The following is a 16,431-nucleotide window of genomic DNA, read 5'->3' as shown; positions in this document are numbered from 1 at the left end:
GCCCGGCTCGGCCCGGCCCGGCCCGGCCCGCCGTGGCGGCTGCTCCCCGCCCGCAGCCCCGGCCCTGGCACCTGCGGGCGGCCCCGGTGAGGGGAGCGGCGGCGGGAGCCCGTCCGCTGCCTGGCGGGGGCCTTAGCGCCTCCCGATAAAATCCGGGAAAGCGACCAGCTTTGTGGATAAGAAAAGGGAGAGGAGTTGCTTGGAGCGGGACTGGAAGTCCGTATCGTGTCTAGCAGGGAGGGACGAGGGCGAGTCGAGTGCCAGATATTGGAGAGGCTGCCTGGTTTGGGAGCAGCCCCAAAAGGAAGGGGAGGGTCAGCACTTCCAAGACGAGAGTAGGCTGAAAAGTGGACGGTGAACTGTACAGCAGGAAGAGGATTGGTATGATTCCCTTGGAAGGTCGTTTGTCTTTGCAGTTTCTCTGAGGTGTCACCTTATTTCTTATCTCCAATCCCATCACTTTTGTATTAATTTCAGTATGCACTTCTCTTACATGTTAGCATTCATAGTCACAACGCATAAAATGATTTAGAAGTAAGCAGTTTCTGTCGTTTTCTTTTCTTAGAAAGATCCACTCTTTCCTATGAAGTAGCAAAAGTAAACATCATTAAAGGCTTATATGCAAATAAACTTGGTATGAAAAGGCTTCGTAAATGCAAACGAATCACACTTTTGRTGAATGTAGTTAACATCTTTAATTAAGTGGATGTAGGTGAGTTTTTTTCAGTGTCCTTTCAGTGTCTAAATTTAACTTGCTTAGTTTTACTGAGAAGACTTATTAACTCTGTCACATCTTAATTTTTATTTTCCAATATGTTGGTAAAGCCTTATTCGCTTTTTATTTAGATTCCCCCTAAAGTTTAGTGTTTGCTGTCTCTGATACCTGTGAGAAGTGAGGAGGAGAAAAACAGTGTGTAGAAAACATGAATATTACTGACCTCCATGCAAAGTCGAAGGAATTGTAAAGCTGCTTTATTGAGAAAGGTGCTTGAGTGTTCTTTTTGTTTATGGCACTTATCTCTATCATGGTCAGTATATTCTTTGATGTAGAAACTGTCTTTTCAGGTGTCTTTGCTGGATGTCTAGCGATTCTTGAGTCTTTGCAACAAATACTAGATTTTCAGCATAATTATAGATAATTGTAAAAGTAGATTCCAGTTTGTTTGTTCTTCTGGAGCACTTATTAGGAATTTTTATCAGAGAACTAAGAGCTAAGTTTTCCTTCCGGTATTGCTATTCTTTTAACTGTTTCTACATTTACCTTCTGAAATTGCAGTGGAGGTGGGTTTTTGAGTTATTGTATGGTAAATATCAGGCTATGATCTATTAAGCAGATTTACTAATTATCAGCCTTATTCCTAGTAAGGATAGTTTATATTGCCTGTGATAAACATTATTTGTTTATTTTTAATTCCATTTAGACTTAGTGATACTTTTCTGACACTTTCTGTACATAAGGGAAGGCAAAAATGCATGAGCTTATTGATTTTGGTATCCTGTATTGATCTGTGCTCCTTAAAAAAAGATGGTGTGCATAGTCTCATTGTATTCGAGTCATTTTTGCATTCACAGGCTTTTTTTCTGTGGAAGCAGTTATATGAGGAATGTAGAATAACATCACATAAGCTTGATTTACAGTTCTGGTGCTATCCAAAATGTTAATCAACTTTTTTTCACTTAGCTCCTTGGAAGTGAGAATAGAGAGTGCTCAGCATTAGATAACACCATTTATTTCTAAAGGATAAATGTTAGAAAATATTCAATATATTTAAAATATTGACCAAATAACTAAAAATCAATGCATTGCCAAAGTTTCATAGTGCAAATTTGCCTTGCTTTATTCCTTAATACAAGTATTTTAGTTGAGTCCAGGTAAAGCTGCTCAGCACCATTAGAACCCCAAAGTAGTTGGAGTAGGTAGCGTATGCTTGAATGAGTGATTGGTTTTGCTTCCAAATACTTGGAATATTGCTTTAGATAGCACAGCATCTTGTAACAAGTGTTATTGAGCCCGTGGTCATGAAGTGCAAAAAAATCCAGAATTCAGTCATGAAATGATTTATTTTAAAAGGTTGTGGCAGACTTGCTTCTTGAGCAGGCGTGTGAGCATTAAATGATTCCCCCCACACACCCCAAAGGAACCAATGCTTTGTTGTAGACTATAAATATCTTCCTGCAGTTAGAGTTTGTGCTGTAGTTAAGATGTTTTCCTGAGTGCCTGTTCTGTAGTGTTTTTTTGAGTTTTGGCATTATGATGTTGTCAAGACATCAATTTGTTTAATGCATTTCCTTTGCTACCTCCTACCTTCTCAACATATATCTAAAGAGCAGACATAGACTATATCATTTTTCTCTGTTAAGAATTGAAGTGCTTTGCTCTGCTAAATTAATATTAATTAAAAGATGTGGTAATGTATTGGGAAGTGTTAGATGTGATTTGTTGCGTGTATTGTATAGTGGGAGAACAGTTAAGTATTATTATTAACAGTTAAGTTATTAACCATTAAAATGAGTGTAAAAAGTTACTAATTTACAACATATTTAAGTGCAAGAACTCAATGATCCTGCTGCTTCAAAATAGAAGGTTATGATGTTGCTATGCAACTTTATGCATTTCATGTGAAATAATAATTTTATCTTTTCCCCTACAGGCAGAGTACAACATTTCAAAATGCTGGAGATTTTCTGGGTGAACCTAGTGATTACAGTTAATGTGATTGGGTCTTCAAAAATTCTGCTCCTGCATTTCACAATATAAAATATTTTTCAAAAATGAAAAGTTGGAGATCAGTGGAGGTATCTGTTAACCATGTCCTGTGAATTCAGAGAAGAATTTCTGGAGGAAGAATAGATTCATCGTATACCTGGACTCTTTATTTTTTTTATTTTTTTTTATTCTAGAAGGATATCTACATGAAGATAAGCCTATGTATAAGATGCTGTCTGTGGAGTTAGGTGAAGGAGGGTATTTCTAATGAGTTACCAACATTTGTTTCTATTTGAGGTCTTTTTTTTTTATATATATATATAGATATGAAGGACTAATATGAAAAAGCAGAGCTGATGTATTTTTCTGAGGCCTTTATGTAAGCCTCTACTGTCTGGATGTGGTGCTAAAGAAAAAGCAATCTGCTTTTGATCAGCTGATTGTAACTGTAGAAAGAGAACCTTTAATTTAAAGTAACTTCCAGCTGAAATTATTTTACTCTTTGGCTTGCACAAAATGAAAGGGAAAATTAACATGTTTTACTGGTCAGGGCATTTTTGCTGAACTAAGAAAGGGAAAGTTAGATTTTTTTTTTTTTTTAATTTCAAACCAAGAACTGACAAAATATTTTTGTTAGAATTTGACTACTAGGGAGATCTCAGCATTCTAAAACAAGTCAGATGTCAGCAAACGACTCTTCTCCTCCATCCTTACAGAAGTTCTCCCCACCTACATGTCATGCTGCTGCACCACAAACCCCAACTTTGTCTTCAAGTCCCCAGTCGGGGCTCTCCAGTCGACTCTCCAATGGCAGTTTCAGTACACAGAGCCTCACCAACTCCAGGGGCTCTATGCATGGAGTCTCATTCCTTCTGCAAATTGGTCTCACTCGAGAGACTGTCACCATTGAAGCTCAGGACTTGTCCCTCTCTGCTGTTAAAGACCTCGTGTGCTCTATAGTTTACCAGAAGGTATGGTGTAACAGTAGCACATTTTTCTGATTGTAGTTATTTTGTAGTAAAATGTGGTAGCAATAACAACGTGTAACTGGAATGTGCCAAAAAGTTCGATACAAAGACAAGACCTGTTAGAAGTTTCAAAGCTTGCATAGAGATTTTGCTGACTTCCAGAATGGAAGCTTTTAATTTTAAAGGAGTAAAACCTCCTGTTAGAATCTCTTGTGAAGCCTAATAAAAGAAAATACAGTAACAAACTTTCTGCAAGAATTAGTTTCCACAATATGGATTGTATGATTTATTGTTTCTTTCTTCTCTCTCTTTTTTTTTTCCTTTCTATGATTGTCACCAATACTTGTTTTTTTCTGGTTTATACTCATTATTGCTGTAAAGGAATGTTCTTGGTACAGTGTAGCCAACTGTAATCAGAATAGCAGTTGTGGCTACAGAAATGCTTTACAAGCCTAAGGAGTTGCATGATACTGGCTTTTCTTTTCTTTTTATTTTTCTAGGTACTAATTGAAAAAAAACCACCAAATGGCTAACATTTTCGTAATATTGCTTTTCCGTGTAAGAAATACATGAGATGCTTTTTTTTATGAGAGGAATGTTATCAGCATAATATCTGTAATATCTATTCAGAGATAGTTGACCAAGGGGAGAAAAAGTGCTGGCATACTTTTCAAATGTGACTTGGTTAAGCTGTTGCAAAGTTCTGACTGCATAAAAAGGAAGTAACATTTATCTTGCTGTGTTCGTATGCATACTTCATAGGTTAGATGCTACTAACCAAACTGGAAGTTAATTAACATGATTTCACGTAAATAATTAAGAAGAAATTAATTGCTGTTTTCCATGGGGGAAGGGAGTTGAAGGTACATTATTTTGTAGGGAATTAAATTGCTTTCTCCTTATCTTTCATTTTTGGAATGGTATTTATGGTCGGTTAGTTTTATTAGATGATTCTTTTTCACTTAATAGCTTGAGAGAAAATCAAGGCAAACATATGAATTTTTGTCTGCATATGCTTTTGTGTATTTCTACCCCCATCTCATGTCTTGCATCTTTCTTTCATATTTTTGCAAATTAATCAGCAAGCAGACTGATTTCATAATGACTTTTTGGGCTATCAGAATGTGGTTCAACGTGTTAGTTCCTTTCTTAAGAGACAAGTTATGTGGGTCAATTTTTTTTTTTTGTACCACATTTTAGACTTTTTTGCAGCCCTTTAGGGGCTGCTTTTTCCTTCTGTATCAACTCTGTCTCTGCATCTGCATATTTCCTGTCTTCTGTCTTGAAGAAAGATGAAACAAATGTAATCACATTTGTTTTTGTTTTTCCTCTCTGTTCTTGGCAGGCTAAGCTAAAGTTTAGCTTGAGTTCAGAAACTTGTTATATGCTTAGTCTAATCTACTGTAAAAATTATTAGGATTCAGGACCTCTGTTTTTTTCTTTACATCTGGCTTTAGTTCAGCTTATGGTCTTCTGCAGCTGATGCTACTGGTAGATGACTGCTCAGTGAGAGCATGTTTGCGGGCAGCAAACTGATCAGGAAATGTGTGTGTGGGGAAAAAAATCTTGCGTGGTAGACTGATATTTCAATGCAAAAGTAGCAATACCTTCCTCAACCCTGTATCTGACAGTACATCCTTTCTGGATTTTGTTCTTAACTCAGGTGACTGATGCAGGCATATGAAATATTCTTGTATTAATATAATCTTGATGTATTTATTTATGTACACTTGTAAACTGTGTTCTGCTTTGTACTGTTGTGCGTGTGGCTGCTTGTTTTTCCAGTTGAAAGCTTTGAAGGTATTGGGTATGCCTCTGGAATTCAGCAGTGTTACAGCTTCCCCTTCCTCTGGCGTTCCACAGCTGGATCAAGCTGCCTTTTCTTGACCAGTTAACAGCTTTCAACTTTAATAATACCTTTTTTGTTCTTGTGATAATTGCGCAGTTAATAGTATGGAATTAATTTTGCACTTTTTCCTTAATGAAAAAGGAGAAATCATGTATTATTTTACATGGGGTTATTCATAACTTTTGTTCTTATTTTAATGGTATCTTAACTCTACTAAAATTGAATGGAAATTTAATTAATTAATAGTGCTTTTAAATCACGTTTCAATCTCATTGTATTTCTCTGCACAGCTGGACCAGAAAATGTTCAGAGAGATCTGTCCATCCTCAGTTATGTGGGAGCTTGAATTGCCTGCCTAACTACTTAAGACTACAATTATGGTATCAAAAAAATATTGATTATGATTTCCAGTAGATCTGAGAAGGATGGATTTTAACCTTATTTTTTAATAACTGTAGCATCCTTAGAAGCTTTAGAAAAATGAGTTATATACCTTTCCCTTATTTTCCCTTTTTTCCAGGGAAAATTAGTTTACTGTGGGAAGAAGCTCCCTAAAAGTCTGTACTTGAGGGTGTTTCAGTTAGGAATGATGTCTTTACCTAATGCATTTTCATAGCACTTCTTATATGGTCAGACTTGTATTGTTGATGGTCAGCTGTGCTTCCTGTTTCAGATGCTTCTCTGCCTCATTTGGTCAGGTTTTTGCAGAAGGGTATGTAAAAGTAGCATCAGCAGAACTGAAACTAAGAGGTAGTAGACATGCCTCTGCAAGAAGAGGGAGATGAGTAATACAAATATTTGACATGTCTCTCAGCTCTGCTCAAAACAGCCTTAAACATCAGGAAAGGAACAAAATTGTGGTTTTTTAAGTTTAAAGTTAAATTCAGGGAATGGTGTTTTAGAGGTATTTTGTATTGAAATGGTTAATGAAAGTTCTCAGAAATTGAACTTGATAGTAATACTTAAAAAGAGTCTTAATTCTAATCTCAAATATATCTTGTCTTTTTTATTCCTTATCTAGACTACTGTGTATTAAAGTATTAGACATAAAATTCTCACAGTCTGAAGAGGAACTAAAGCATGAGCAGATTAAGATTTCTAGAGTAGAGAGAGTGGATGTGTTTGGAAACAAACAAATGTATTTGCAGCATAAGTGGCAGGTGGGCAATGTGTGTCCTTCAGCTCTTACAGAGGCAAAGTCTTAATTGTGTTTCATATTCAAAAACTCTCTGCTTCATGTGCTCTTATGTCAGGAATGAAGTAGAATGTGGGGCTTAATAGTTTAAAGCTATAAGCTTAAGTATAATAGTTCCAGTGTTTGTAAACTGGGAGTAATGCAGGATAGCATGTTATAAATGCTTGATTTAGTCTAGATTATTTTTTAAAATTCTAGTGAAAGTATTATCTATAAATAAAAAAAGATTTATTGATTGTTTTAAGCTATTACTTTTATAGCATTAGCATCTGGAAGATTATTCATAGTGACCTTTTACTTAAACTTTTCCTGCATCTTTACTTTCATGATGCTGAAGTGTCCATTATCTACTTTTTGTCTGCAAACCTGTCCTTCATCCCTTTTCATTTTCAGTTGCATTTAGCTTCGTCATTCTTTATGTGCTTTTCTTTAAATGGCTTTAAGTTTTGCTCTGAAGCAGGTCATTTGTCCATCTTTGGATCTTCATGTGAAACTTTTATTGTCCTTTCTAAGTGTTGCCTTCCATTTGACTTAACTGCTGAGATATTGCTTACCTATACAGCCTGTTTACTATTTTCCCAGACTGTTTTTTCTTTCTCCATTTTGCTGAAACCATCCTAATAGTCACAGTTTAGAAAATCAAAGAGGCATTTCTTAAGTCATATTGATTAATACACTTCTCAGAATGTTCCTCTATACTTTCCTAATACTGTACTCTCATAAGTCTTAAACAAATCTTTAAAGAATAAAAAGAAAGAAAAACATCTTCCTCTTCTTTCTCTGCCTTCATTTATTCCTAGGGTTTCAGTTGTGTCTGCTGCACTTGTTTCTTGTCTATTTATTGTTTTCTTATCTAAGTTGATCCAGCCTTGTATCTTTTGTGTTTTGTTTTAGATCTCACCTTCCTTAGGTTCCAGAAATAAATTATTTTTTTCCTTTGACTACCTGTTTCAGGTCTGTTCACAAACAGTTTCCACCAAAAGGTTTGTAATTCTGATATCTCTGATCTTACTCTCCCATGTCTAGGATATTGTTTTTTCACTTTTTTCTTTGTTGTATTCTCAAAAATTGCTTGCTCGCTTATATGTAGTGTTGAAACTTAATACCTGTTATTTTTCATCTTTATTCTTGTAACTTTTGTGTGTTTGATGTCACTGCTAGCAAAAGCAGAGACATCTTTGTCATTTTTCTCAGTTTCAGAGTGGTCACTGCTCTTTTAATTGCACTGGTAATTCTGTCTCTCAACTGGAAATCTGTGATTATATGCAACCTCAAGTCTATTTAAATTATTATCTCTCTCTGCTTCTCAGTTCTTTCTTTCTTGTATTTGGCTATACTTTCCATGCTGGGTCTTTTTGATCGTTTTTCTTTTTATAGGCAAAGCCTTCCTGTTCTCGTTTGCTTACCTTAAATCTTCTCTCCCAGCAATCCTTTATGTTTTCTTATTAATTAATTTCCTCCATAGTTTCCTGAAACGTTATGCTATTTTGACTTGCCTTCAGGCCTTAATCTGTTAATAACCACTTTAACAAATACTTAACGTATACTTATGTATTTGTTGAGAACACAATCGCTGGAAATTTAGCCCTCTTCAAGATGAATTAAACTTTATGTACCACACATGCTTGTGAGTGTTTCTACAATTTCTGTAGTTTTATGCTTTGTAGTCCTGGTGCATTATATTCCCTGGTCAGTAATGGGAGTGATCTGAGCTGAATGTGATCCCATCAGTGCATTTGTATTTGTTTTGATAGCCTTGGCTATCATATTAATGAGACCAAGTGGGATTTCATTTTTGATAGCTGGATGTGACTGAAGTCCTTGGAATACTGGAAAGTTAACCAGCAAAAGTAGACTTTTGCGGGTGAAATTTGAGGAGATACCAAAGCAAAATGTTTTGATATAAATAGGGGAAGAAAGACTTGAGAAACATACAGCTATTTGCAGAATTTTCTATTTAAATGACAACTGTATATTCATATTATTTCATACACACACAAACTCCGATTTTAAAGGGGCTGAATTACAGTAACTTGAGCAGCTGATTATTCTGTGATGGCTGCAGAAGAGAAAAAATTGTTTGTTTTAAAATAATTTAAATGATCATGTCAAAAAACCCAAAATGCGGAATGAATGTAAATTGTCCTCTGAAGTTTTGGACATTGTCATGGCAGTAGGGAGTTCTCTGTCCTGTTTGTGGCAGAGGAGTTGACTTGTAGCTTAGTGTGATTTCTTAACTAGGAACAAATGTTTCACTGTTAAAATAGTGTGAAATAAAAAAAGAACTATGTTATGATTGATCCATATTACTACCAGAGATTTGTAAATGAGTAGCAGTACTTAGCTATCTCTTTTCTACTTCAGGTTGCATTGCAGGTTGCAAGAATAATGCTTATTCTTGAATGGCACTTAAATTAATCCAAATCACATTTTGAATTCATCAGCTATTCTTGCATTTTTTTTCCTCCATTGGTTTAATTTATTACCTGCTGCTTCCTTTTTTTTTTTTTTTTTCCCCGTATGAGGTAATTAGGGCAGCAGAGTAATAGTTCTGTCATGAGAAGAAACAGGCCTTTGGGAAGATGGGTTCTGGGGGCATGGAGCTGATATACATGGGGGAGATGAGCATTTACAAGCATTACAAATAGGTTTGTATGCTGGAAAATCTAGCCAAGCAGTAGTCTAAGTATGTCTGTGCTGAGGCATCTGGTGAGGGAAAGATCTTGTACAAGATGATGTTTGAAGCCTAGTTCTCCACGTGATAAAGTGATTTGGGACATGGTTTTAAAGAGTGGGAGTGAATAGCTGGATAGGGATACAGGATAATAAATTGGAGTGATTTCAGTGAGCAAAGAAACTTTCCAAGGTAATGGGTGTTTTGTGGTATTAGACAGTGGGATTAACTTTCAGTGTTATGAAGCATTTGTTTTGAGTTATGATGGGTCATGAGATATTGGACCTTGAAACAATATCCGCCTACACTTTTCCCTAGTGTGAATTTTTGGCGACTAGTCCAGAACTTTGTAAAGTAAGTCCTGGAACTTGAACTAGAGTGATTTTTCAGTTACTGCCAAGATAGAAAGAAACCCCAGTTGTGTGTTTTGCTCCAGCAGCACTGGCCTCCTGTATTTTGAGGTTCTTCTGGGGAAAAAGAAGGGTGTAATGCAACTAAAACGGTTATACTGTAAGTATTACAGTATGTCTAATTGTAGATACATTGACTGTTTTTTCTCAGTTTAAATCTGGTAATGCAGTAGTAGTGTTACTGGTGCTAGAACTCTGCGTGTGCAACGAATCTCCCATACATTCTTTGTGTAAGTTAATGATATTGATGTACTTATACCACAGAAGAACTTGGCACTGTTTGCTGCGTAAGCAGACTTCCTGCAAGTGATTTCCTGTAGTTAGATGCTCTTTTGGAACTGCTACACTGGGAACGGTCTCCATTTTGCTTTTAGGAAACTTAGTAACACTGGGATTAGCAATTTATATGTTGGAGTCACTGTGCAGATTTTTTGGGCTTTTACTGCAGGGAAGTAATAGCTGTATAATCCTGTGAGATAAAATAGGCTTTAAAAAAATCTGTTTTGAGTTTCATTTTCAAGTTCACATATGAGCTTTTAACGCTTCAAAAGAAGTGGGTAGTATTCCTTCCTAGCAGTGTCATGTACTTGAGTATAAGGAAAGCTATAAAAGCTGTACTTTATTGCAGTACAGAGAGAAGAATCTAGTAGTGTACGACTTGAACATAGTTTAAGCTTTGCATAGAATTTCTGCTAAAAGATACTTGAAATAAAAACCTTGTTCATAGATGAGGTTATTTTTGGCCAGTGGTCTGCACATGGCCTTCTGTCTGAGGTGCTAGCAAGAAATGCCGAAGTCCCAAATGTACTTGGGAGCAGGGGAGAAAGCAGGGGGCTGCGGGGAACAAAGCTGCTTGCACAGCTCTCCCCGCTGAAACGCAGCGAAGTGCCTGAGACACAGGCTCCGACGGGCCGCCTGCGGCTCATCAGGGCCAGCCATCGAGAGGGCAGCCAGCCAGAGCTTCCCTTGCTTGGGTGCCCTGGAATAAAGTGGGGGCACAGGGGTGCAGTCTGAGGTGAAGTGTGTGGAAAGGACTGATCAGAGGTGTCTGTGGGTTAGGATCTGCGTTCATTTATAACAAGGGAATCGGGTGTGTGGAGAGAGGGCAGCATGAAGGAAGGGCAGGATTCATTGATCAAACTCAAAAGGTGTGATATTTAGCAGAGCTGTGATAAGGTACTCCAGCTACACGTGTGTCTGTTGTGGATTTAGCAGGAAACCTTGTAATGCAAGCTATTTAGCATGGACTAACAGATTATATTCAAAGGTTTTGTTTTAGTTTTTGGAATTATGATTTTGGAAATGGAGGTTAGGCGTACAGTGACTGTGTTTTGTGATGGACTTCCCATGATAAATAACATAGATTACTGTTAGTCATGTTGAGCTTGGGCTTGCAACTCTGCATCTTAATCTAGATGCTACTGATGAAGCTGAAGCATGCGTATAGAGGTATTATATGAGGGTAAATATTGCAGTTGTAAGCTTTTGGGTTTACGGACATTTAATCTGTGTGTGTGTATGTACTTACGTTTTTGAGAGGGGGCAGCAGTAAAACATCTATACCATGGGAGCTTAAGATAGTTACTATAGTTACAGCTTAGAACGTCAGTTTTATTAGTGGAGAACTGCATGAGGTCGTGATGCCAGTAGTTCTAACAGTCGGCAATAGATGACTTTGCTTCTTTTTCCTATAATACTTCTAAACTAATTTAGCTAATTTAGCTAAATTTCCTTTAGCTAATTTAAACTAATACTTCTAAACTAATTTAAGTGTGGAATTTATCTGAAAAGCAAGATATTAATTATAGGCAGTAGAATTATAGTTACAAACTTCTGAATTGATGTTGAGGTTGCTTTCTAAGGAGTGTAACATTAAAATTTGATATATTTAATGATTATACTTGCTGTTACAAAAAGGATTTGCATATTTATCTGTAATGTTTGGTTATTATATCAACTCATACACCAATTCATTTTAGTTACTAGAAAGTATTTAAAACATTTTAAGAAATAAGATTTATACATGAGAATGGATAAATTTTGTCAAGTACTGAATAAATATGATTATAGCATTAAAAATGTATCGATCTGTGATTATATGGTATCTAGTTAGGTAGAAGATTATGATTAGGGATGTTCTGACAACTACATGATAAGTTTATGGACTCAAAGGCTGAAAAAAAGAAAAAGATGGATTTGTATTACAAGAAGGGAACTTAAGCCTGTGAAATATGTTGTTAGAGGATCCTTTAAAATCCATGTTTGCAGGTGACTGTGAAATGAGTACAAAGAGGTGATAGTTGATACTAATTCTCTGAACCACCAATTGTCCCTTCTGGCAGCTGAAATTCACTGTCAGCATTAATAAAAAGTGATGTTTATCTGCAGTCAGATGCATACCAATTTCTTGTTAATTCTCTCTCTCTCTCTCTTTTGTTAGATTTTTTTTTTCAGTAACATGATGTAATTGATGTAATTAAAAGTTGTCATAAAGTTGATTATAGTATTAATGTTTCTTTCTATTATTGATATTACTTTTAAGTATGATGCTCCACTAAACAGTATATATAGAGTGAACAAATAAAACTAACTTCACAACACATATTATAAAAATGTGAACGTAAGTTATTTTCTTGTTATTTAAGCCACAAAGGTTTTACAACTTTTTTTTTCTGAAGATCCAGATTTACAGATGCACATTTTTTTTGCTAATGGAGGTGAGGAAAAATTTATTGTGATTAGTATGAAGAGTCTTTAGAGCACATGCAGTAGCTGGACTGTTCACCTTCTTACAACAAATGGAGAAATAGGTCCTTTTGGCTGCCAAATCTCCTGAAATGTTATCATGAGAGTTTGTTTGGTGTCAATGGAGTGAATATACTTCTTAATGGCTTTTTCCACACACTTTGAGTGTGTGGCTTTTTTCTTCTTTCCTCCTCTCTCCAGCTCTTACTTTCCAGTTTTGATCTTACTTGGTGCTGGAATTCTTTAGCTTTTCATTTTGATTCATAATTGTATGTAATTTCATATTCAACTTGTATGAACTCCTTTTTTTGCATAGAGAGGGTGATATTTTAGATCAGCATGCAATTTTAACAGAAGTTTCTATAATTAATGTTGTATTTTTAATAAATATACTGTCTACACCTGACTAATTGGAGAAAGTTCACTAATTTTGAGCAAACCAGAAGCAGAGGAATTTCTTGGAGGAATAAAATCTGTATCAGAGGTTTTGCAGTGTCCATGCGTATGCATACATATGTGATTTAAAATAAAATGGGATGAAGTATAATCAAAGCATGATGAATTATAAATGTAAGATCTTTATTTTTACACAAAAGAGTTGTTTAGTGAGGCAGTTCAGTTATTTCAGAGTTGTAGTATAGAGGACAACTCATACTCTTCATCAGTAAATGCACATTTTTGAAAGAATGTTTGCCAGAAGTAAATTATATTTAATTGGGAGAGAGGATTGTGGAAAAATCTAGATGTATCAGAGACAGTGGAAATACATTTTAGGCACTATGAGGATGAACTGTAGTATCTTCCTTTTGATAACTCTGCTATTATTAGAATAACTCTGTGCAAAGCTTACTAATTATGAACATTTTATACTTTGGAATAAAGAGTGTAAATCTGCTGTTTGGTTCCTACTGGCCTTCAATATACCAGACTTGAAATGAGTAACAGCTCATGACTGAGTTTTGAACTTCTCAGGTATTGAGACAATTATGTTTTAGAGAAAAAGACTTTCTTAATCTTAATTTTGTCATGATTGCACTGTTTTTTTTAGAGGTGATTTTGAGGATGCTCAGAATGTGAGTGCGTAGGTTAACCAAAGATAGATAATACATGTATATACATACATGCAGTGCTCCTACTATTATATTCCATTTTGTTTCTTAGATGGTTGTTTCTTAGAGTAGATACAGTCTTCTTAAGACTATTTTTCATATCTTTCTGCTGAGCACAGTAGCAGAAGACATGTCTCTTCAAGAAGGTATTTGCCTATGAAGAGAATAGCACTAATTGTAAGACCACATCTACAAAGACAAAAAGCTCCCCATAATTCAGGATTTATGTGGCTTCATTTGAAGAAAATAACATGTTATTAATGTGTTTTGATGAAGGACTGAAAGGGAATATCCTAAGATGGCCACATTGAAGAAGTGAGGATTTTGAGATAGATGTTCTAAAATCATCAGTGGTTTTGTGTAAAACTATATTTGAAGCATTTTTGTGTTCTTTTGAATTCAACATTCCTGATTCATCACAAGGTTCATCTACTCTAACTCCTTCCTTCCCCCTCCAGCCTTTTCCTCCCTTGTAATCCAATGAAGTAAACAGGAGATGTACCAAGTAATATAAAAAGCCAAAATATGCTTACATTCTGAAGCTGAGGATAGTTTAGATGAGATTACCTTGCAAGAAACTGCATTGTTAGACCAAAAAAAAAAAAAAAAAAAAAAAAAGCCCCCCCCCAATCAAACTAACCCTAAAAATGCACAGCAACAAGGGATTTAGGAACCCAGTTGAAAATGTCACTGGTTAAATTCTACTGATATTTTGAATTGGAGCTTAAATCAGCTTAATGCACTGTTTGAGGTATGAAGAAATGCCGTTTCCTGTAGAAGGACTACTAATATGCTGTATCTGTGCATGTGCATACTTGCAGAGACACTGAGACACAAATTTGGGCAGTGCAACCAATTCCCAGCTTTTTATTTGCTTTCCTAATACAAACGCTCTTTGGGAGAGTGGAAAAATGTGATTTTCAGAATATTCATGGATGTTTGTCATTTACCAAGATGAATCTGTGGATGAATATAGTGAGACAGTATGATAAGAGAGGAATTCATTTAGATATTTACAGATGGCAGAAGATACTCAAAACAATAGGATTTTATTGTCTAAAGCTTTAAAAATGTTTTAGGGGAATACAGTGCTACTTTCATATCTGCACTGTTTTGACTGCTGTACAGAGTACAAAGAATACCAAATTTATGTTGGGAGCCTGAGGGCATGGGTCAAGAGACAGAGAAAGCAGTCTGCTGGTTTGGCATTTGCCCAGTGAATCAGCTCTTGTTACTGGAGAACCTTTTGCAGGTTAACTATCTCTTGATGTCCACATCCTGTTGTCAGGTGCATCTTTTTCTTCATGTGTGTTAAGCGGCACAAATTTTGTCTCTCTTTTTGACTGTCCAAGTAGATAACGCTTTGTTAAACATGGCAATTCTTCAGTATTATGTGTAAAGATGTAAGCACGCAGGGTGTGCACGGCAAAACAGAGAAGGCCAACAGAATATTTTGATGAAATTGCTACCAGAAAGAGGAAATTGTTTCTGCTCTGAGTAGGGAGTGAGAGCAGTGGGCGTGATGAGTGCCTTCATTATATATCTTAAGTTTGGTAGAAACAAGTCTTTGGCTACCTTAGTTAGGGGAAATGAGTAGACTATAAGCTTTCTGCTGTTTGCACCCTTTTACTTATTGACTATGCAAGATCTAAATTCCTGATAACTAAAATTCTTTACCTGACAACTAAAATTTTGTTGTACATTATTCCATATCTTTTCCCACGTTCTTCCTCCCTTCTGTGAGGCACTTTTGTATGTTTATTCACACCCTGAGAGGGAATTCTTGTTTAAACACAAAGGTCAGAGAAGCTGGTTGAGTGGTACTCATTACCATCCAGGATCTCTTCCTACTCTTTTTCCTCTGTGAATTATCTGTGTATGTTAAACTCTTCATTTTAAGAGGTTTTGCTCACATTTGACCATATATTGAAGAGTGAGGAAAATACAGAATGAGAAAGCTATTTTCAGTGAAGTGTCGTGGAAAAATGGCCTGTTACTTAGCGTATCTCTCCCTATATGGATTTGGAAGCTTATCTTCTATTCTTGCCAAGAATTGAATTTTACTCTTCCTGCGTTTGCTAGTCTAAATAATTGTAAAATGTGGCGTGGATCCTCTTTTGGCTTGCTCATCAATAAAAATGCTTCAAGCACTATTGGAGTGCCTAGATCAGAATACCTTCTGATCAGAGTGCCTGTAAAACAGTTACAGTTAGTGGTTTCTGAATTGGAAAGAGCTGGGTTGGCTTTCAGATGGCAGACTGATTATACATATCTGATAGTTTAGAAATTCAACAAAATGAAAACCAAAGCATTCTTCCATTTCAAGTTTGTGTAAAACTATGACCATTTAGGAAGGGAGGCAGGGAAGAAACTGATAGTGGTGGGTTTTGTTTGAATTTTTAACTTTATATCTTGCACTGCTTTTCAAATCAGAAAATGCTTCAGTTCTTGAAAAATAACTTAGCCAGATCAGTTTTGTTTTCATGGCACACTTATAACACTCAATTTTATATTTGTTATCGAGAAAGTTTGGTTTATAGGATTAGCAAAGACCATGTATTAATTTAGAGTTTATGTTCTATTGCAGTTTCCAGAGTGTGGTTTTTTTGGCATGTACGACAAAATTCTCCTCTTCCGTCATGACCTGAACTCAGATAATATTTTGCAACGGATCACGTCAGCAGAAGAAATACACGAGGGAGATCTTGTTGAAGTTGTTCTCTCTGGTAAGTATTGTTGTAATAATGCTTTATTCAGTAATTAAAAAAAAAAAA

General features: G+C 35.9%; 1 protein-coding gene across 2 annotated transcripts in view; it reads left to right on the top strand.

Annotated features, from left to right (window-relative positions):
- Positions 1 to 659: 659 nt before the first annotated feature.
- PRKD3 (protein kinase D3) overlaps positions 660 to 16,431 on the top strand; it is a 49,178-nt gene continuing 33,406 nt past the window's right edge. For both annotated transcript variants that reach the window (XM_085317736.1, XM_085317735.1), the window contains exons 1-3: positions 660 to 712; positions 2,652 to 3,678; positions 16,245 to 16,383. In XM_085317736.1, coding sequence (XP_085173862.1) covers positions 3,388 to 3,678; positions 16,245 to 16,383 — 430 coding nt within the window. In that variant the 5' untranslated portion in view covers positions 660 to 712; positions 2,652 to 3,387. The remainder of the gene's footprint in view (positions 713 to 2,651; positions 3,679 to 16,244; positions 16,384 to 16,431) is intronic.

The sequence above is a fragment of the Rhea americana genome, unplaced genomic scaffold (genome assembly GCF_003343005.1).
Source record: "Rhea americana isolate MKP2758 unplaced genomic scaffold, rheAme1 scaffold_501, whole genome shotgun sequence".
NCBI classification, from domain to species: Eukaryota; Metazoa; Chordata; class Aves; order Rheiformes; family Rheidae; genus Rhea; species Rhea americana.
This window is presented reverse-complemented; position numbering and strand designations above follow the sequence as displayed.